This window comes from Pogonomyrmex barbatus, unplaced genomic scaffold, assembly GCF_055798465.1.
Source record: "Pogonomyrmex barbatus isolate J1 unplaced genomic scaffold, ASM5579846v1 scaffold5, whole genome shotgun sequence".
Lineage (NCBI taxonomy): Eukaryota > Metazoa > Arthropoda > Insecta > Hymenoptera > Formicidae > Pogonomyrmex > Pogonomyrmex barbatus.
The window spans coordinates 10,622,083-10,645,801 of record NW_028297149.1 but is presented as its reverse complement, the minus strand read 5'-3'; the positions used below and the strand labels follow the sequence as shown (position 1 = coordinate 10,645,801).

At 39.9% G+C, this 23,719-nt stretch overlaps 2 protein-coding genes across 2 annotated transcripts; one reads left to right on the top strand and one right to left on the bottom strand.

Moving 5' to 3' along the window:
- Positions 1 to 1,661: 1,661 nt before the first annotated feature.
- Positions 1,662 to 18,105, bottom strand: LOC105431366 (uncharacterized). The gene is made up of 15 exons (XM_089081912.1): positions 17,870 to 18,105; positions 10,078 to 10,173; positions 9,877 to 10,008; positions 9,472 to 9,660; positions 9,053 to 9,322; positions 8,534 to 8,678; positions 8,293 to 8,465; positions 7,895 to 8,095; positions 7,466 to 7,609; positions 7,273 to 7,350; positions 6,348 to 6,511; positions 5,593 to 5,701; positions 4,898 to 5,134; positions 3,224 to 3,393; positions 1,662 to 2,747 (listed from the first exon to the last, which is right to left on the bottom strand). The coding sequence occupies exons 1-15, from the start codon at positions 17,975 to 17,977 to the stop codon at positions 2,606 to 2,608; spliced, it is 2,358 nt and encodes a 785-aa protein (XP_088938038.1). The 5' UTR covers positions 17,978 to 18,105; the 3' UTR covers positions 1,662 to 2,605.
- Positions 18,106 to 19,715: 1,610 nt separating this feature from the next.
- Dbp21E2 (putative ATP-dependent RNA helicase Dbp21E2) lies at positions 19,716 to 22,349 on the top strand. The gene is made up of 7 exons (XM_089081862.1): positions 19,716 to 20,031; positions 20,112 to 20,324; positions 20,413 to 20,757; positions 20,969 to 21,226; positions 21,318 to 21,431; positions 21,504 to 21,895; positions 22,076 to 22,349. Exons 1-7 carry the CDS (start codon positions 19,960 to 19,962, stop codon positions 22,302 to 22,304), a joined length of 1,623 nt encoding a protein of 540 aa, XP_088937988.1. The 5' UTR covers positions 19,716 to 19,959; the 3' UTR covers positions 22,305 to 22,349.
- Positions 22,350 to 23,719: the final 1,370 nt, after the last annotated feature.

Genomic DNA, 23,719 nt, shown 5'->3' with positions numbered 1-23,719 from the left:
TATTTATATTTTATAGCAGAAGATTATTCTATCGATCGTAAAATGTAAATGTAATTAGTAAATAGTTGATTTTGAGGGACGTGTCTATTTCCTGAGGAAAAATGAGAGTGAAACGAGAGACGCTGTAGAGAAGACTCGAAATCCCGAAGGAATTAGCGAATGATTTGATACTTTTATTTCTTGTCTCCAACTGTTCATTATCGTGTGCTTCAATTACTTGTGATTTCTGATAACTTGTCGCAGCAAGATTATTACACGCGAAGATATCGTTACGTACTTATTGTAGACTTCATTTACGATCGTGATATAATAGTTGTTAATAGTTGTTAACCTACATGTGTCTATAAAAATCATCGAGAAATCGCACGGAAAAATGGCTTAAAGAAACATTCCAAAGAGACCCTATGAAGAACACGAAAAGACTTTGTAACCAATCTGAGGATGATTCACGTAAATATTATTACTATTATTAATTACGACGTAAGAATATGAGCGTCTCCGGTTTTGCAAAGTAGTGAGATTTCAAAATGTGTCGAAGCCTTTCTGCGAATTATTAAAAGTCTAAGAATCTTCTGATAAAATCGGACAACGAGAGTTATTTAGGTTGCAATGCGAAATGGCAGTTTTATCACCCAACCTTATTCCCAGCTAATTATGCAGTTGAAGGGTACCCTGGTCAAACGAATAATTGCGACATCGTAGACTCATGTAACAATCGATGGGGAATTCGACGATCGATGTTACCAAAGATATCCCGTTACCTGCTCATCACTTTCGGGCATCCATTGACGAGTGTGGCGAGCATGGAAATTGGAACCGTGTCACCGGAAGTGGGGCTTCCAATAATGACGAGTGCATAACAAGTAACGCACCGGACACCGGAAATAGGAAACCCGAGGCTCGTCAATTCGGCTATGTAATTATTATGGCCAATTAATAGCGTGCTCTGGAACACGATTACTTAGGTGGTCCGAGTTGGGTCGGGATCGCGCTCGTTGATCGAATCATCAATAACAGTGTTTATGTGTTTGATCGTAATGGGATCTAACGTATTTAAATTGGGAACACTTGGAACACTCTGTTCGTCAAATCATAATACATTTCGCACGATTCGTGCGAATGCCATTTGCACAGCCTTCGCATTGTTTCGCAATTGATTAGAAAAAATTGCGTTAAACGGGATTGGCGCTATTCAGGTCAAAGGGTCATTAGAATGTGCGGGAATAGCTGTCAGAATATTTCATCACTTTAATATCTCATATGAGAGGTTGACTAAAAATTACTTTGTGAATTTTTTTACAATAATTTTTTATAATATAAGGGATTTTAATAAGCTTAAAATAATAAAATGATATAATTTAGAAAATTTAAATAACATTTATTTTAAAAACACATTTTAATCAACAAAAAAATTTATTACGTAAACTGAATTAATATAAATTAAATAAAATTTGGGTTTTAATTAACAGGATTGAACATTGTATATTACAAGTAATACAATCATGTAAGTAAAAATTACATGATATTTTTTTTAACTCGCACAGATTTTTAATATCCATAATCATGTAATAACGTGAAATTATTCAAGATACGTTTCTATGAACATTTTATCGGATAAAGGTAAAAAAAGATAAGACGTTATGCCACAGAAATTGAGAAAATTCTGTTAATCAGTCTTTAATTAATTCATATTGCAATTTGTCCACAATTCTCCGCAAACTATCCTCCTTTACAAACGAATTTTTTTATTATTTCACATGACGTCATTTACACAATGATTCGCATACTTGTCTAGTCTTACTTAGTACGATTTCATTCTTTAATGACTTTCTTGTTTGCTTCAAGTGGCACATCCAGACGATTTCTTCGGGGAGCGAACGTGTATGCGTATAATAGAGCTATTTTATTCGCGTATATAAATCAAAGTCTGCGCCATGCGGCCGGCTCGTAAATATTTCCCAAATAAATTACCTTAAACTACGGCTACGCGAGCGATCATCAGGTCGCGTAATTTTCACTGAACACTTCCGACAATTTTCGTCCACGAGAGCCAGTGCTATATACTATCCATTCCGTCCACTATCGCACTTCCACATGACCCGTTAGGAATTTCTCATGCTTGCCGGTTAATAATTAGCGAGAAATTGCGATTTTATGCGAACGCAGGTCGATTTCCTCTTTCGTTCCCTCGTAATAGCACGGATCGATGGATTCGATATTTCTTAATGCTTATTTCATCGGAATCGGTGGCGGGGCGAGCCATTCGAACACTCGATCGACATGCGAGCGATCTCATGGTGTGCCTGTTGTAGAATTCGTAGAGCGGCAATTATCAATAAATGGTCCTCTCCGTCTCGTAAGAGCCGTTCGTTTATACGAAATAAACGTAACGCTTTACGACACGCGCGCGCGCGCGCGCGCGCGTGTGTGTGTGTGTGTGTGTGTGTGTGTATGTGTGGGTGGATGGTGTGAAGCACAATTTCCCATCCGATATGAAAATCAGCTGCGTAAAATTGGAAACTCGAGATTCCTATTTAGCAGAATGCAGAGGTCATTCATCCTGCCGCAGGAACGCGTTTTAAAACCTGAACTTTGTTTGCCGATGTCACGGAAGAAGGCTGCTTCTCACTGGCCTCTTGTTGTAATCATCGTCGATGTCATGGAGATCGGGCGGATCCGCGAAACCGCTGTCCTCGTAACGAGTGCAACGAGAACCGGGCGATCTCGGCGGATGAACCGGATGGATGCTGCACAAACAAAATCCAGGAAGATATGTATAACAAAAGAAAAATGCAAACATATGAATTCGGGACTAGGAAAATAATCTAATGTATGACTCATGCAATCGTAAATTTTTATTGGCAATTTTATTTTTATTTAATCTTTTTTTATTTAAAGTATGTAAAATACGATGACCTTGCGTCTGTATATATATATATATATATTCTTTTATTATTTAAAGTTAAAATACGATCGTAAATTTTTATTGGCAATTTTATTTTTATTTAATCTTTTTTTATTTTACATACTTTAAATAAAAAAAGATTAAATAAAAATAAAATTGCCAATAAAAATTTACGATTGCATGAGTCATACATTAGATTATTTTCCTAGTCCCGAATTATATATATATATATATATATATACAGGTTCAAGGTATACATATATATATATATATATATATATATATATATATATATATATATATATATCTGACCATTACCTGGTGCATCTCGAGGGATTTGTTTCCAAAGGCTCGTCATACCTGCGGGAGAGCATTGTAAAGTCCCGATGAGCCGCGACCATTTTCTGCAGCCGCGAAATAATCTCATAATCGGGCGTGCAGATTGGCTCCGACAATAACTTCGCTACAGAGACACGGAAGCTTTGGAGCTGAGACAGGAAATGAACGATTTGCGAATTGAATCATACTCGTAACTTATATTCAAACAATAGCATGACTCGCTCGAGTATTAAATTTTTTATCGCGCATTTTACAAATTTGAACTGGAATAAGCGTTTTAATATTTATAGAATATCAGTTTTTTTTCGCTCTATATAAAACTATTTAGCATTTTATATTGCCAGAATCTAATTATTTTTACAAATTTAATAACACACAACAAGTCGTATTAAAGTTAAAGCGATTTTGTATTAAAAAATTTTTTTGTTTGAATAACACAGTATTACTTCTTTACTCCTTTCCGGTTTTCTTTTCCTATTTATATTTGCCTGAAACTTAAATGCTGTTTTATAGTGGAAGTGATAAATGCAGCAAGGGTATTAAGACTCGAGTACTTCATGTATAATTTATTATAATTAATGTTTGCTTGTTCGAACTAAATCAAAGTTTCGCGACGCTTCAGAAAGCGAAGTTACGGACGTCGAGATGAAGCCTCGCAAAATCGCATGTAAGATTTACAATCCTTTCACGGAGTATGGCAGCGCGGGGTTTAAGTCGAAGAAGCTATCTGCTTTACAGCCCGGCGACGCGCGCGAACGTGTCTCGAATCACTATGATGCAACTCCAAATCATGTTCTGAACGAGCGTTACGCGCCCGACGAGAGAGAGCTCGCAATTACGCGAATGATCGTCGTCGCGAATCATTGCGATTGCCACAATGAATTAACGAGCCTCCTTTTCGGCCTCCACCTCCGAAGGCGAAGTACTGGAGGTGAACTCTGCTGCAAATACGCTTTTAATTTTATTTCTAATTGTATTTCTTTAATTTCTAATTTTATTTCTCTAATCTCTCTCTAATTTTATTTCTTTATTAATAAAAGGTGCAGTTTGCGATATTAGCGATATTAGCGAATCTGTGAATTGTTGCGGAACGGCAAGATCACTTCCGAGGAATTGAAATCGTTATTAATTCTTTGCGAAAAATCAAATCAACAACTCTACATTTTCCTTTCTCAGGAGAAACTAAATGTCCCTTGGAGAAGACTTACGTAGACTTACGTAGACTGTGAGGAATATTGCAACTCGAGATAATACATATGTAATGCACGGAGGAACAGCCTGTCCGCGACGCAACGGAGCTCCGTTTCCACAGCGACTTCTTTTGCGTAATTTAATCGCTCGTAAATCCGCGTTCGTGCACGCGAACGATCATAAATCAGAATTACGTGAATACCAAATACGCGTGCCGAATACACAATCCTGCATTGAGACATGGATTTTGCCGTTTACGATGGATTAAAAAAAAATCAGCGACGTGATTCTTTCGATTTGTTTATCCAGCATTCGTTTCAGCTAACGAACTTGTTTAAATATTATTTAACGTTCCCGTTAACGGAACGTCAAAACGCAGATTTATCCGCGGTCGTAAACTCGAGATTGAACGTATCGCGACAACTGACGCGTATGAATTAAGTAATAATAATCGCGATTTACCTGGGATTCTCTTCTCGTGACGTCGGAAAGATTTTGTTTGACCTGAGCCAGCTCGTCGCGGAGAAGCTGCAAGGAATGGTCGTTTATCGATCTCTCCTGATCGGCCGTCTCCGCGACCGTCCTCATCTGCTCCTTCGCCATCGTCAATTTTCTGTTGTAACGCGTCCTCAACATCTCGCTCTCAACAAGACGCTTCTGGAGCTCCTCGATCTTCCGACTACGTTCCAGGGCGGCTATCTGCTCGCGGGAAATGTCGTAAAGTGAGTTAAAATCATCTGATCGATAGTCGCAAATTACATGAGGGTTTTCTCCCATGGTTTTACGAACGGAATTTTGTTTTTCCCGGCGTACGCCGCTTCGTGAAATTCACGAGCGGAAAATCGATTTAACGAAGCTTTCTACAGAAGCGCGGAATAAATTGAATTATTAAAAAGAAATTAGATTAGAAGTAAACATTCGTTTGTTTACTCGGGATAAAGTCGCACGGTGTAACAAGGTTTACAAGAATGCATTGAGATTTAACGAGGGGCAACAACAATGCGCGCAATATATTATCGTTAAACTGTTAATTGTTATTATCGTTAAACAGCTGCGACGAAATTGTTCCGCGCTTGCGTTCCGTGCGTATTCCATGCGAAGCATTCGGATTTATCTGACTGTGAGAGAGTACGGAAAGTCTCTCGAAAGTTACGTGCCTTGTAATCTGCGGCTTCCGTCAATTGTGCGCTCAACTCCCGATTCCGCGACTTTTCCTCCGACAATTGGACCTGAAGTCGCTCGACCTGCTTCGCCAGTTTCTTCGCGCTGAAAGAAAGGAAGGAAATCCTCACTCGCACCTTTTCCCGCTTTTTTTTCCCCAAATTTCGCCGAGCGTCGAGGTAGGAAAGACTACGGCTAATAGCAGCCCGGCATGCAACAACGGACGTTATAGAAATGCGTTCGGCGCATTTGAAATAAACCGCGAACCACTGTCGGAAATTGCAGTGTGACCGCCGGCGATCAGCCGCGTAAAAAAAATCACGCCGCATCTGGGATGCGCGAAGCCGCGCTGTCGATTAAATTTTCCGATAGCCCGCAGCTCTATACGTCCCTTATCGAAAGACCTCGATAGACATCGATAGGCATCGTTTTCCTCGCTAATGTTACATTAGTCGGCAAAGAGTAAAAAACATCGAATCGATTATATATAACACAAATTAATTAATACAACACGATGATAGCTTCTAATTGCTATCATCGGAATATTACATCAATCTTCATCAATTTCAAATGCTCTTTGCGAAAATTATCCACCTCAACGCGAGAGAGATACGAGGGAGATAGAGAAAGACAGATTGAGACAGATTGAGAGAGAGAGAGAGAGAGAGAGAGAGAGAGAGAGAGAAATTCAAAATTTTAACGCGTGTTTAAAATTTCGTTGTAATCGGCCCCAGGTTACGGTGAAACAAACCGTATGTTCGCCTCGTCGCGCTCGGTCTGCAACAATGACTTCATCCTCACGCTGTCCTCCTGCAGAGATAACTTCCGACGTAGAAGGTCCAGGTGCAGGTCCCTGCGCTGCAATTGCTCCCGCAGGGTTCGAACACGACGTTGCAACTGATAAACCACGGAAGTCTGCCCGAAAAAGAGAAAGAAAACCACATTTGTCGAGTCCTCCTCAACGGCAACGACATTTATCAGACACCACGCTCGACACCACGTGCAAATACCTGCTTTACCGCAGAACAAAAAAGTACCGAATTCAAGATACATCGTGCAATCGTCGATCTAAATAATGATAACGATAAGACTTGATGAGAAATGGAGATGATGATGATTTCGTCGTGCGTATCTGCGATAATTCTTCTGTCGTACGTGTAATTAAATTATACAGATCAAAAAAGCAGATCTATTTTTTTTTTTTTTTTTTTTTTTTTATAAAATAAAGAAAAAATTCTGTCGGAGAAAAAACCTGTTTCTGCTGACATGTTATCGGAGATTATTTAATTAAAAGTTAGCGCATCGCGGATCAGTTTTATGTTGAAAAGAGCGACCGCAATATGTCGATGCGCCAGCGCGGACAGCGCCGTAGATGTTATAGCGTTAAATGGCACTTCATTACGCGATATTTCCGATAAACTGTCAATTTATTGAAGCAACAATTACGTCGCAAGCAAAACTCGACCGGCCGCATCCGACTCAGCCGCAAAGTGTATCGGAAAACCTATTGGGGAATGGGGCGGAGGGAGGGGGAGGGAGGGGGAAAGGAACAAAAAGCGCTTTTCTCTATTAAAGATATTTCCACGATGGAACGAAATAAAATGTTCTACGAAGGGGATGCCTGAGGATTCTGTAAAGTTTCTCTCTAAGGCGCTTTGCTCGCGCCGGGGGCTTACTTCTTTGAGACAAGGAAGCTCGTGGAACGTTCGCTCGCGCCGAATCCTCGGTAGAGTCGTGTAGCTGGAGTACAAATACTGCGACGTGCGGTAAGCACACGATTTGCACGACAAAGAAACACAGAACAAAGGAGAAGACGTTAGCAACGTGACGGCGGCATCGAAAAGACGTAATATCGATCGTGCCCTTCACCTTGTCGACCAGCTTGTCGGTCTCCAATCTGGCTAGCTGCTCGGCCCGCACCAATAGCGACTCGGTTTGAAGATCGAGTCCGATCTCCTGAGAGATCTCGTCCATTTGCATCGCCTTACCCAGTCGATCCAAGAAGGTCATAAACTGGAAAAGGCGCGATAAGATTGACTTTGAAATCGGAAATAAGTAAAAATAAATATTTTTGATCAAATTATAATCTGTAACATTGTATTAGGAACAAAAAAATTTCTAAAACGTTCCTTTAATTTTCTTTCGCTTCTTTAAAGATTTAACATTTTATTTAATTCAAAGAGATTTAAAATAGTTAATTGTATGATGTCTTTATCTCCTCGTTTCGCTATCGTCATCAAAATTATTACGTGTCAAGATTGTTTTAACATTTCCAAGAGGTAGAACGTCTGAAATTACCGTCTGCTTGTCTCTGCGTAAAGACTCTCTGGAGAGATCGCTGCTCGTAAGTTCGGATTCTAGTTTATGTATCTTAGCTTCCAGAGCGGCACGTTCGTCTTCCAAACTGCGTACCTTCATCATCGTGGATTCGACCAATTCGCTCTGCCGATTTGTGGATTCCGTCGCCATGCTCACTTTTTCCCGAAGACTTTGTATTTTCTACAAAATAAAAAGACGTCCGAGATATTATTAATTTCGCGTGCCAAAATTTTTCTGAATTTTAATGTATGAAATTTTGATGTATGAATAAAAACAATGTACGGCATCCATAAGTTTCAAAGAAGAAAAAGATATTTATATTTAAAACAATTGAATTTTTCACAAAAAAGTGCAAAATTATGGTTCCCATTAGCTACCAGCGACTGATCTTTGTTGTCTGCCAGGATCTCTCGGATGCGATCTTTGATCGCATTCTCATGAGACTCGACAAATCGATTTGGCGTACTGATGAGGATGGCGATCGATTCTAGAAGATGACGCAATTCATTTTGTACGCGTTGCGTCTTCTCCTCGCGGACTTTCAGATCCTCTGCAAAGGAAGCATAGGTCATCAAAAGGCTTGAGCGAAATTGAATCGATCCAGTCGCGATAGTTTACCTCGTAACTGACAAATCAGAGCCTCCTGATTGGATATGTTCCCCGTCGCGCTAGTTAAGCTTCTATTCGCGTTGACAAGCTTGTCTCTCAAGTCGTTCATGTCCTTCTCAGCGACCCTATATTGCATCTCCAGGCACTCCTTCTCCTAAGACAATGATAAACAATTAATAGCACGATATTTCATAAATTTCGACTGCTATTAAGTAAATTCGAATAATACAAGAGAAGCCAGAGATTTATACATGTATATGAACGGAGAAAAACAAGAAAACGAGTGGTATCCAAATGTTCGATGAGAAAGATGAGAATATTAAAATAAAAAAAAAAAATGTCCCGCGGACGTAGTATTTCTTCTATTGTTCTTTTTCAATTTTCTCTTGCCAAATGTTTGGATCTCACTTTTCGTCTCAAGCTAAGATGATAATTATGTCTAAATTTCCAATTTTCCGATAATAATTTACATAGTTAAATTTACAATAAGTCATTTCTTTCAAATTTAATAATAAAGAAAAATCTCACCTGACGCAAACGATCTATGTCGACCAGATGAACGGACACTTGCCTCTGTAACTGCTCTTTTTCCGTGGTAACGCGGTCGAGAGCGTCCCTGCAGGTTCTGAAATCGATCTCGACGCTCGTCAGCTGCGTTTCCACGTTTGTGCTCTTCGTCCGCAGGCGGTTCACCTCCTGCACGAGTTCCTCCGCTTTATGAATCACCATCTCGGGGCTGTGATGCGCCGTCTCGCAGTATTCGACGTTCAATGCGTGTGCCAGTCTTCGCACGAAATCCTATCGATGACGGGCATTGAAAAAGCGGCATTGAAATGTGAAGGTGAGGGTGAGAAAAAGTGAGTACGATTTTTCCGCGGGGAATAAATGGTTGTGTCGATAGCGCAAGGCGAAAAGCGCGATTGAGCGCACGTTGAAACATACAGCACCTGCAGATTCAGCCGCGCCCGTTCCTTCAATTGAATCTCCTCGGATATAGCGTGCTCCAATTGGCGAATTTTCTTATCGTACTCCCTGACCTTTTCCTCGTGGTACTTTACGTCACGCTGCAAGCCCTGTATCATGATCTCATTCCTGCCCTGGGACGCATAGAGATTTCTCTCCCTCTCTTCCAACTCCTGAAATCGTTATTGAATTTTACAGAAGCGCGTACGTGAATTTTGCAGAATCGTCGATATATCGTCCGCTATCCGATTGCGGAATCCCGTGAGATTCTCTCGTTTTCTTTTTCAACGACGAACGTCGACGAACGATCGGAAGCGAATTATCTCGATGCGATGCATTAACTCGCGAGGTATCCTTTAATCGTCCGCTTGTTAGGGAAACAAATTAACCTGAATGCGCTTCTTGAGACTGGAGACGACGGCATTTTGCCTGGCCGCTTGCTCACGGAGCTGATCCGCCTCTACCTGAAGCTCCACGACCCTCTGATCCCGCGATCTCACAACGCTTTTCATTTCCTGCAACTAAACGGGGAAGCGAATTGATTAATAACGCGACCGATTATGAAAGCGGAAAAGCGATAATCGGCTTACCTCAGACATAAGCCTGTCTCGTTTATACTCGAGAGCCGCCAGCTCGCTTCTTAAAGTGGTCGTTAGATCGTGAGTCATGGCGTCGTCTGGGTCCACCTGAAACCAGACGTTTAATCGTCCAGTCTAAAAAAAATAACGATAAAATAAATATAAATAAATAAAATAAATATAACAAATAAATATTTTACATTGCCGTGCTTTTCAATGTAACGCCATGGATAATTTTCAAAAAGAAAAATAAAATGATGAAACAATTGTAAAAATGTGCATATGCGTGCTCATTTATCGCATCCATTGCCATTTTATTGTTCCCAATAATTCCTCAATGTACAGCTCAATGTAGCTACTTTGTAGAGAGCGGAGTCAACAATCGTTATAAATTATTAATTTCATTATGCGGGACTCCCGGTCGTGTGTACCGGTATTCCCGTTGAGTTTCGCCACGGGCGAGGCGATCCCGTCGTAAAGAAAGCCATTTTATTTCCCATAGCTTCCTACGCGAGGCAGAGGGCTTTAATGCCGAGGCGCTCGTTTAAGCCGGGAATAGATTAGCGGCAGCCTCCGAAGCGCGTTGCGGCTTCTGAAGTTCTGACCTTTCTCCCGCTCGGAGAACTCGCGCTGGATTCGCGAGTACCGCAGGTACCGACGTACTCTTCACGACTCGTAATGGCACTCATTTCAGCGTTCACGCGTGTACGACGGAAACTTTATAAAACGGCACGACTTGCCCCTCGCCCATTACGCGCGTCTGCCTGCCTGGAGAATCCTCTCCCTCTCCCCCCCCCCCCTCACCCATATCGTTGAACGTCAGCCGCAAAATGAGGATAAGTTAGCTTGTTAGAGGCTACTTTTAGAAACGGCATTTCGAATCGTCTATTTAAAGAAGCTTACGATCGAATGTATTCCAGGGTAATGATTTTAAAAATAAATTCCTTGATATGAAGACCGATTATTTCCCGATAGAGATATATCTTTGATTGAAAGTAGCTTCGATCTGATTTCTATTTGATTTTCTATACGACATAAAAATCACTATCATGTTTTGTCTCTGAAAAATGGGGCTCTAATCTTACAGCAATCTTCTGGCAAATACAGATAAGAATTAATCTTACTTATTTGTTTATTCTTTTTCAAGAGCTGTTAAAATGAGTAGATACAATATTGAAGATTCTAAAATTGCTAGATTGCTCTCTGCGACATTTCTCCGATCTCCATCGATAATCGAAATTAATTGCGTTACGCAGTCAAGTGCCGCAATGACGTAAACAGTTTATGACGCAATTCAAAGAAAATAACATTTTTAAGCACTTTTGCATTGATTAATCAATGCGAATCACCAGCTATTACAATAAAATTCGGTATATGATGATTAAATCGTCATTAAGCCAAATTAGAAGAATGCGCATGGCAGAAACGAGACGAGACGAAAGAACCAGATTATTGTCATTATGAACGCAACGGCGCAGTCAAATATTTATGTCGGTAATTTCGGCGCCAATTATCGGTGCTCTAATTAAATATTTCGCGGCGGTAACTGATTACGCGAAGTCATTCGCTTTTATTTCGTTTTGATGCTGATTTACGTTCGACACGTTTAATTACTTTTTAATAAATCCAACTCGTTGCGGGATTCGCGCGGAATTAAATGTATTCCCGTTCGAGTGATTCTCTCGCAATGTGAAATTAAATCCAAGTATTCGTCCAAATGAGAATTCGTTTCGTTGTTAATTACAATCATAAGCGGGTTTAGGATTTAACGTGTAAAAAAAAAAAACAGATCCTCTGATGTTCGCTCTTTTTTCATCCGTGTCTCTCGATCTTGTCCAGTGAGTTTGCAAACGGGAGCGCACTGTAATATAACTTCGTGATAACTATCTTATCCTGCCCGTGAAACGAAAGTCGGAAATAGGATCATCATGGAATAAACACGATGCGAAGTTTTGTAAATGGAAGTATCTTCTATGCATAGGAAATTTACTAATTACGTATTCATTCTACTACCCCGATACATCTAATACTCGGTTGACGAAGAAGCTCGCATAACAATTCAAGTGTCTCTTAAATGAATTAAATAAAAAAAAATAAATAAAAATGAATCGGAGAATTAAAAATATCATTATTGTGAACACAATTTATCGAGCAACTCTGATATTTGGCGGAAAGTTCGCCAAATAAAAATATAAGGTTTCCAATATGAAGCCTCGATTTTTCTCGCCGAGAACGCGACTCGAGCGTAACAAGGCTCGCCTCGAAAACACGATCAACTCTACCTCGTCTTGCCCGCCGGATCCATATCGCAGCCTCCCGTAGGAATTTCCGCTACACACAATCGTGTGCGAGTGCGCTTCGTATTCCCCGAAGCGTCCCGCGCGTTCTCGGTCCACGTAGTACTCAACGGAGTTTTGCACTCGAAGTCTGGTACAGCCGATTGCGAGCGTTTCCGGCCAGGCAAGAAGAGGAGAGAGGAATGCGCATCGAAGACTGGGATTGTGCTACCCGGTCGCCAATTTCCAGGGCAATCGGATGCGCGCGGCACAGACAGTTACGATGGCGAAGTTTCGTCTGTCTACGATGGCGGATTACGTGACCCGAATCTATGCCGCGGCCGCCGTTGCCGCCCCCTCCGCCTTCACCGTTGCCGCCGCCGCCGCCGCCGCCGCCGCTGCCGCTTCGGGGACGACCTCACGACCTCGTCCAGGTATCTGTATCTGCATGCGAAAATCTATGCTCGTAAAATCTACGTCAGATACCAGGGCGAGAATGTTACCGTGAAACCACGCCGAGCGCGGCACAATGGAGTACACTCCCCGAAGGGGGTTGCGGGTCAGCGTATCCACAATGATATTTCTCTCGATGGTAACCACATCGGAGAGACCTTGAGAGTGGTACAACGAGGTCTCCTTACTTGAACTAATACGGGAATGCGAACGTGAAGACACGAGGAGGTACGGATGCACAACGCGAGTAAGTGGAACGAGCGGGGTATTCCTATTTTATTTTTGACGAGTCCGCTATTCCCCGCTGATTAAAAAGAGCTTTCAGCGCGTATTTCTCGCGGTTGCATATCAGCATGCGATGCGCTGAAAAAGAGAATCTCTCTCTCTCTCGCGTAAACGCGCGATGCCGGGACGTCCGTTCGGGGAATTAATGTCTATCGCACGTTCAGATGTGCGAGAGAGAGAGAGAGAGAGAGAGAGAGAGAGAGAGAGAGAGAGAGAGAGATACAGAGAGAGAAACAGGGAGGGATATTTAATTCAACGCGCGCTATACCTTCCTGGGAATCAGATTAAAATCGGGATACGCGATCCTACACGCGCCGCATCAATTATCTCGCCATTCAATTATACGACAGGCCGCGAATCGGGATCGTTATCGTCTCTCGGCGACCCCGAAAATAGTTTCGACGCGTCCGGGACGCGGACGAGAGGCGGCATGGTTTTGGGCATGGAGTTGCGTATTCTCCCGTTTCCGCGGAATACCGTAGAGTTTCCACCGGTGGTGGTTAAGTCCGACGTTATTGAATACCCATTATTCCGCCGCCCGTATAAATATCCCCCCGTCGATCTCGGGGATACGATCGCGCGGGCACCGCGACCTATTTACCATCGGTATTTACCTCGGCGAGAGAGAGCGGCCGTGCGCGGGATTACAGCGAAACCCGCGCGCGGCACACCGTCCACGTACTCGTGTAAAAAAAATTTGTAAATTCGCCACCGGGGAGACCGTTTTTCCGCAGTGTCGTGTTCCCGGGCCGCGCTAACGCGCGAACCCGTGATTTCGCGACCGTAATAACGCCGCAATAAAATCGCGATGAGCGATTACGTGAGCGCTTTGCGAAATACAATACCGTTAAAATAATTTAGATCCCCTCCCCGCTGAAAGTTGACGTCCCGCGTGTCGTTCCGTGCCGCGGCTTTGCCACAGTCCATTAGAAGCGAGAGGTTTCGTAATTCGAAAATAAAAACTGCACGTACTTGCTCGTCATGCCGGCGATATTTTTTTCACGTTTAATTAATTTCGCGTAAGATCTCTCGTATATTTAAGTTGGTCCCATCGTTAAATCCAACGGATGCGCGCACAGTCGGAAAATGATATTACGGTGACGTTCGAGGGGGAGGGGAGGGAAGGGGGAGGGGGCTTTAGTCAAACGAATGCGAATGTTAAAAAAAAAATGATCTTTGCGAATTTATATGAGAGAATTTTTTAAGGCTCTCGAAATACGATATCCTATTTTTAAAAAATTGCGGTTGGATCGTATCTATTTTTGACGCAGTACATCAATGCGTTCGATCACCACGTTATTGCAACAGTGACGATAGATTAACATATATATAGAACGCGGTATCGAATTTTATTGTACGCTGTGAACACGCAGGCAGAATTTGCACCGTAAATGGAACGCGTGATTAACGCTCGCCCGTTTTTGCGTAATGAACGCCGATGAACATTCATCTGCATCAAGTTTTTTTTTTATAAGAATAAGTGAGCTTTCATGTTGAGGTTTCATATGGAAGTATTCTATATTGTACGTATTACATAAGCAAAAATAAAATCTCACGAATAGTAATAATATTACAGCGAAATGTGGAAATGTGGGACCCTGGATTTTAAAATTATATCATGCAAAAATTGAATTACATATTTAATTATTTAGCAACGTTCCATTCTTTTTCACGTACAAGTGTTTAAAATTTGCACTTGTACGTGAAAAAGAATGGAACGTTGCTAAATAATTAAATATATAATTAAATATGTAATTCAATTTTTGCATGATATAATTTTAAAATCCAGGGTCCCACATTTCCACATTTCGCTGTATTATTGCTATTTGTGAGATTTTACCTGCTTATGTATTACATTAACATTTTATATATATAGTAACATTATATATATATATATAAATATATATATAAAATGTTTAAAACTTGCACTTGTACATGAATATATAGATATGAATATATATATATGTATAATGTTTAAAATTATACTATGTTTAATATTATACTGTCAGATATTGGAGAGAGGTAATTAGAGGAGGGAAAATCCTAAATTATGAAAACTAATACTCCTGCCATAATCTACATGTAATTAAAATTAGTAGTACATATATATTAATGTAGCAGCAAATTTAGTTAATACTGAATGTTATGTTAATCTAGTTATCATTCATCATAATTAAATAGGACACAAATGCATTAAAATAACTAGATATTAATGAACGATCAATAAATGCATATTTACTTCCTATTATACAAAATAAATGTAATTTTACATTTACATGTATGTTATTTAAAAAATCTTGTTTACCTTTTATGTATCTATGAGATTGTAAAAATAACGAAAAAGAGTGAAACATTACGAACGATTTTTTTAAAAAAAGAACAAAATATAAATAATATTCAACATTTATATAATTCATTAGCAAAATTATTTATTACTTTATTATTAATAATCGCATACATGTATACATGTAAATCTCAAGTTTTTGTATAAATAATTTACAACAAAATAGGATAATACAAACAATGCATAAAAGATTTTCGATTTTCGATTTTTATTAAAATGAAGTGAGAGATAAAATAACTTTTCATTCACACATTATTAGAAACGAACTAGAAAGAATTTTTAAAATTCATGAGACGCCATTGAGAGATATCTCTGAAAGGAAGAAACGTAATTCCAAAGATCAAAGCTGATCGGTCGAGAAAGAAAGTTGAGGCGACGCGGAATTAAACGTCGCGTCGGGTCATCGATAAAACTGAATTTAACGAATCCCGCGCGGCCCTTCCTCCCATCGCGCGCCGGAATAAGACGGTCCCTTCTTTCGGTCGTGCTCGATAAATTAAGATCGGCTTTGAAAGCACGCGACAGCGCGAGCGGTCTCGTCCGGGGTTAGTAGCGACAGGTGAAATCGATTCCCCGAGCAGCGCTATGGCAACGCGACCCTCGTTCGCATGCGAGTCGATACGCGCGCTTGCGATTCGCGCGAGTCGAGCAGAGACCGAAGGCACTGATCGGGAAAGGGAGTGAAAGGGTGCGATAATGACGAAACGTGACGGAATCCCCCCCGTGCGAGTCCTCTAATTAGATCTCGGAATGAGATGTGTTTCTCGAACAAGGGGCTCGGTTCGAGATATCAAAGACGCGTAATTCGCCCGTTGTTACCGTTGTTGCGCTCGTATTTGTTAAATAAACGAGTAAAAAAAGGATTTTTTTCACATCACCACGTTTCCTATATTTTTAATTGTTGATATGATGATTTGGTAGTCACGTAGAAATAACCACGGAATTATTGTGAGATGCTTCGTCCTACATTTGTACATTTCCACATTTTATAATATTCTAAAAGTGAAATGCATCAGAGACGAGTGAAAAGAAATACATTTCGCCACCGTAGCGGGATTTGAATAATCTAAATCCTGTATTTTTTTTATTCCGCTTTTTCTTAAAACAGTAATTTAAATAAAGTAGCAGCTTTTTGATGTTACCTAAATTCAGAAATTTCTATTTTTAATTCCGTATTAGGAAATTTTTATCTCTTGCATATTTGAGAGCATCAGAAATATCATGCAAAAAGATGATGCAAAAAAAATTTCAAAAATATATGAAAATATATGAGCTTTTTTTCGTCCCGAGATACTACGCATTTGTATTTCTTGCTGCAACCTTGCTACGTAAATTCTCTTTGACTATAAATCTCTTTACCAAAAGCTGGCTGGGCGATCGCAAGATGGCAAATCGATGCGTCATCGAATAATATTGTAGTCGATCGTATGGTGATCAATATTGTGCATTTCCGCCGATTCGATCTGTTGACCCTTCGATGGGCCGCATCGTGTACGTATACGTATTGGCGTGTATACAATGAGAGGCTTTGTGGCGTGGGTGATACGGTTATGCACGTGACCGCACGTGCGATTAGCATGTGAATGCGTGTGTGTGCATATGTACGTGATGCAGGACGACAGGAAAGACGGGTGAGACCGGGTAAAGCCATTGATACTGCCCGCGGTGCATCGCATCTACAAGCTCGCTCGATCCCGCGAGATTCTGTGCAGCCACCGTGTCTCGCAATAAGAGATAGCAACTTGTTGTACGCGTATTCGAATTATCGTGTATATATATATATATATATATATATATATATATATATACATACACACACACACATGTGTATATATATATATATATATATATATACACATGTATATATATATATGTATGTATGTATATATATATATATATATATATATATATATATATATATATATATATATGTATGTATATATATATGTACGCATATTCGAATTATCGTGTATATATATATATATATATATATATATATATATATATATATATTATATAAAGATTCTCATACATATATAGAGAATCTCAATCGCGATAAATAAAACTTAATTATACGTTATTGTTACGTAAACGTGCTGTGGTTGGCGTAACATTCGTGCGCTTGTCGCGACGGCACAAAGAACGCGAGCACTCTTTTTTTTTGTTTTTTTGTTTTTTTTCATCTTTTTGATGTTTCGGAGGTTTAATTAAACTCCAAAGCGACGGTATTCTCGCGATTTGTCATGAAACCGTTTGATACGAGGAACGTATTCTGCAATTTCGCGATTCTCAGTGGACACCGTCGATTCTGTCCACGCGTGGTAGGGGTAGCGTCCCCTAGTGCTACTTTCGGCATGCGTGCGTGTGCTTTCGCGAATACGTGTGCGGCGTGACCGACGGGTCACGGGTGCGAGAGAGGAGGCGGTGTAATGCGTTGCCGATTGACCTTCCGGGGCGAGGAGATGCGGAGCGTCTCGAAGATCCTGAGGTCCTCCTCGGCCGCCTCCTGCGCCGCCTCTCGCGCCTCCTGCGTTTCGGCGTCGTCGGACGCCATCCCGCCTTCCGACGTTCTCGAGCGGCGTGTAAACGCGAGCCTCCGGATCCCGGAACGCGAGCGGGGGCGAAAACGAAGAGAAACGAAGAGTGTGCGGCCTCACCGCGGCAGCGACATCCCCCGCGTACGATTGCGAACAGCCCGGTGAGCGACGGCGACACCGGCGCCGAGGCGCCGCTTCGCCGAGCGGCGGTTAAACGCCGACGTGCGTCGCGATGGCGGCCGTCGGCCGATCGAAATCACGCATCGATCCGAGGACACGGGCCGCGTGCTTCCCTTCGGCGGGGTCTCACCCCTCGGTGAGAAGCGCGGTCCTCGCGGAGAACGCGAAGGTGGATCTTCGCGAGAATCGCGAACCTGATTTTTGCAAGAATTCTTCTTGTTCTCGCCTCCGCGTGGCTTTGGCACTTAATTCCAGTAGGTTTTCTTGTGTTTTTTGTATGGGAAATTAAAAGAAAGGACACGTCGCCGTACTGTGTTTGTTATTCTTCTTGTTTCTGATAATAATTCCAATAGAGTTCCAATTCGCTTGTGATTCATTTTAACAATATTTACAGGATACGTAATACATATCCATGATATATACTTAGCACAATGATAAAATCAGTTGATAAAATGATAATACAACATGAAAATAAATGTCCTAGTTTTAAGGTTTCCTTAAGATTGCAAATAATCTTGTTTTTTTTTTTATTTATTACTTACACGCTTCGACTGACGTTAGCTATCTGAAACGTGACAGATTGACGTGTTCAAAGATAAAGATTGTACTCTAATATCATGAAAAAGAAATAACAAGTCTTTGTAAACAGCTGTGACATATTTTTTTAGCATGATTGTTCATTCACATTAATAAATCTATTTTACTTGTATAATTTCTATTATTTATACAATTTTCATTTAGATTCAAATCTGAAATTTGAATTTAGATTTCAAAAAATTTATTTATATATTCAATGATTTCTAAGATATATTTTCTGATATATTTTCTGAATTTATATCCCTCTTAATTATAATACACTTTTTATTTTCGTATTTAATCATCGAATTATCGAATTCAATTATCGAATTCAATCATAGTTCTAAATTTAAAGTCCTCATGATTCTGAATCCGAATTCAATACTTTATTATTTAGGTATCTTAAGAAATTTCCAAATAATTCAAGTTTGAAGCATCATATTAGCCAGATTATTGGATGTTTGGATAACATTAGGTCCGAACGAATTTTGAAGTTAGTCATCTCGTTTATAATATTCAAAAAATGAATACGCAGTGTCATCTACATACGCTGTTACTCAACTCCTTTACATACATTACGAGAACATACGATCAATGATACATTATACATTTTATTGTTAGGAATGTTATGTAATAATTAAATTATCGATATAATCATTTATCAACTAATTCGATTTCTGCTTTGTATTCTTCTCCTTATCAGTCAGATAGCTTCGAGATTGATGTCATATGAATTTCAATCGATAAATATGTTTGTCGCTTCACGATAAATATTACAATCGGTAATGTAAATAGCTGCACAAACTCCAAAAACATCTTTAAAAAATAATAAAAATATTTTCAAAAAAATTTCCAGAAAAAATATGAAAGACGTTTCTTTTATCTTTAAAACATTCTTTAAACTTTTTTATAGACTTATCATTATATTATCATAAATTGATTATTGAAGATATTCGTTACAAAGACCTCTATTAGATGACTAGCCTACTAAATAATGTTCTGCATTATCGATAACCTCGCAAACTAAAGAAAACAGTTAGGTTAGAAAGAAAAAAGCTAAACGTCCTACACTGATCTTTCAAGGAACAACTACATATATATATTTTAGAATTAATCATTTGTTAAAACATCACAGATGTCAAATATAAAAAATATTTTGCTATCGGTTTTTAAGATGGCACTGGCCTAGAACATCACTGTGTCTCTTTGTCTCTTGTTCACGTGCAGTACAATTTGGTGGAAAATGTTTTCACGATTCTGTAATTTGTGTCACAAAACTGCGTACATTCAGTTCGCGCAGTTACAAAGGTGTTACGTAAGTTCTACTTACGTTTTTCTTTCTTTCTTTTATTAGACAAACAAATGTATATATTTAAATAATTGTTGTATATATAGAGAAGAGCTTCTAAAAGGAGAGGCAATGTCAGGCGCATCGAGACACCAAAGGATGTAGAAGGAAAGACGCCGATAATCGTCTGTAAACGGAAAGAGTTTAATTTCTATGAAAAGCAAACGTATCCCAAATACGAACCAATACCATTGGCTAGCACAGGATGGTATCATTATAAATCTAAAGGGGATCATTTCTTCATATATCCTTTCTCAAATGTATAACTTATTAAATTTTTATATTTGTTATATTCCTACTTTTGGCTCTTCCAATTTATGATTCTAATCATATATTTTGAAATTTTAGATAGAAAAAGAAGCACACAGCGAATTATATAAAGAAAAAGAAGAAGAGGAAAAAGAAATAACATTTGATTCTTTCACACATTTTGGTTTAGATCCAAGACTAGCAGATATATTAAAAAGATACAGTATAACAAAACCTTTGAAAATACAGACAATTGGAATACCGAAAATAATAAATGGCGCTAATACCATCATAGCAGCAGAAACTGGTTGTGGAAAAACATTGACTTATCTTCTACCCATGATAGATGAAGTTCTAAGATGGAAAGAGTTAACAGGGACACGATATAATTCTCCATTGGGATTAATTGTGACGCCTTCTCGAGAATTGGCATTTCAAATTGGGGTTTGTATTGTAAAATTAATTTTATGCTAGAATTCGACTCATCGTTAATAAATATTCAATTGAAGAGCTAAAAACGAGCACAAAAAAGGAACATAATCATAGAAATAAACATCTAATTATTTTTCAACGTATATTCCTTTTTTACTTATTTTTGTCTTTAATTAAATATTTGTTAATTTTGTTCTTTTCTAAATGACATTTATCTACACAGCTGGAAGCACAAAAAATATGCAAATATCTTAATATTCGTACAAAAACTCTTACTGGTGGAAAAACAAAAAAAATGATGTTGGATCCATCTGTAGAGGAAGTTGATATTGTTGTAGCCAGTTTTGGAGTCATCAGCAAATTAACTACAAACAGGATTTATAAATTGAACATGGTCAGACATATTGTATTGGATGAAGCCGATGCTTTATTTCACAAGACGTTTGAGGAAAAGCTGCAAGTATTCTTGAAAAGAATTCCAGTATGTATACATTTTCTATTTATAAAATTTATGTGTAATATGATACATGATACGATATAATACAATCTAACACAGTAATATCGGTTTTTAGCTTGGCTTTGCACAAAATGCAGAAAATACCGAATTACCAACAGCTGCCCAATTTACCTTAGCATCTGCAACAATGCCATCAAGAATATCAGAAGTTCTGGAAAATATCATAAATGTAGGATAACATTAAGATACTTTCGTGATTAAGGTGGCATTCAAACATGTGCATTATTTTTTTTTTTTGTAGGTACAATCATTGGAACACATAACTTCGAATAAATTGCATCATATTCTCGTGCCACAAAAATTTATAAGGATAGGGCCAAATGATAAACCTACCTATCTTTTGAAATATATCAAACCGAAAGTAACCAACAAGGAGCAAGTAATCATCTTCAACAATAAGACTGATACTTGTAATTGGGTCAGTATGTTTCTGAAGAAATGTAACATACAAACGGTTACCTTGAATGGAGATATGCCATTGTACGAGAGACAAAATAAATACGCAACCTTCAAAAGCGGTAAATGTCAAGTGTTGTGCACTACAAATGCTGGATCCAGAGGGCTGGACACAGTGACGGTACGCCATATATTGAATTATGAATTTCCAACTGCAAGTGCTGACTATATCCACAGGTATTCTATTAATATATATTGTGTTTTTTTACAAATCTAATGTATATGTGTTTTTTTATATTTGAAATAGCGATATTTTGTGTACAAGGCGTAGAATATATATATATATATATATATATATATATATATATATATATATATTGATAAAAGATAGTTTTTGTATGATAATAATACTTTCAGATGTGGTAGAACCGGAAGAGTCGGTAGTGTTAAGAACTGCCGAGTGGATAATTTTATAAGCACTCCGAAGGAAATCACTGCAGTGCAAAAAATAGAAAGAGCAATACGGAAGATGAAACCGATACCGATATTCGATATCGATGAGACGAAGGAAGATGATACTCTTTATGAGCCATTTGAACCACAAAATGAAATAAATATGGAGGAGGAATTTAGCATACCATACTGAATCATATTACACGATTGTGTAAATAAAGATTATTTTATCGTTCAATTTACTCACAGTTATTATGTGATAGTTATGTGAATATTCGATGACATGCATATGTCAAATGCAAGTTACGTCGATAATGCTCTTTTTTTCTCCGCGCTTATGTAATCAAATTACTCGAGGACGGCTACGGCGATGCTTTACGACGAAGCCTTCGGAGTGCCATCCGATGGAATTAACTAATTAGCGAAATGTCGTTGCCCTGTTTGATCTCTTCAAGAGACCTTACTCCGAATAACTCGTTCTCCGCCCTTATCGAATTAATTAACGTAGCCTGCATCGACATTGTCCAACGGAACTTTTTATCCATGTCGCTTTTTTCGATAATTTATTTCGAGCCATTTGCTTTCGGTGCACAAAGAATACTTTGAAAGTAAATTTCCGTCCGTTATTTCTATGCTTATCAACGTGAACATGGCGCATTCGCCAGATGAGGAAATTAATCGAGCCGCGTCCTACGCTCGAATGCCCCTCTCACCCTCCGTCCCCTCCCTCCTCACCGTCGCTGTCCGGCGGTTCCTTTTATCGCGCCGATTCCTGAATTCCGAGTTTCAGCTCCAGGGGAGGAAACCACGACCCACACACGTGTACATGGCATGCGCCCGTCCATCCGCTCGCCCGATGTCCCCCCGTTCTGTCCGGCGGCACTCCCACACGGCGGACGCCCACACGCTCTGCGGCAAATAGCAATGCTCTCCCCCAAACAACCATGGTAGACCTCGTCGTCCACGCCGTCGCCGTCGACAGTTTATTATTCGCATCGGGTTTTAGCGAAATTAAACGCGCCGGCACGCGCTGACGGTTTCGTGCCCGCGCCACGTGGTGTTGATGGGTGCGCCGGATCGTGTCACCACAACGCACGGAAGGACCCTCGTTGTCCCACGAGACTGGGGGGCGGGGGGGGCGGGTAGGAGGGAGCGATGCCTCAAAGCGACGAAGGCCAGAGCGAATTATCACCCGTGGCGAACGCGCGGAGTTCCATTATCCGTGAATCTTTCGTAAAGCGCGTGAACGGAGAACGGAGATCCATTCACTCGTCCCTCCACCAGAAATAAATTTAGAACAGATTCCCGCGAATCGAATATCTTTTATGTGGGATGCCATTGGATAATTCATCGTTCTGTCTTATTCTTACTCTACTCGCTCGATTCTCACTCGAGGAAATTAAATTGATTTTAGTTGCCGGACACGTGGCTTCTGCCGTCTGCACGATTTAACGAGCGTTGTTAGCGGCGTCCACGCGTCCCGAAAGGGTCACGCCTTTGGTACACCGTCATTAGAGCTATGTCTACCTCCGTCGAGAAACGGTAAACGGCGAGCGACGAGTTGCCGGTAGTGACGGCCACGATGATAATGGACTAATTAACGTGGGT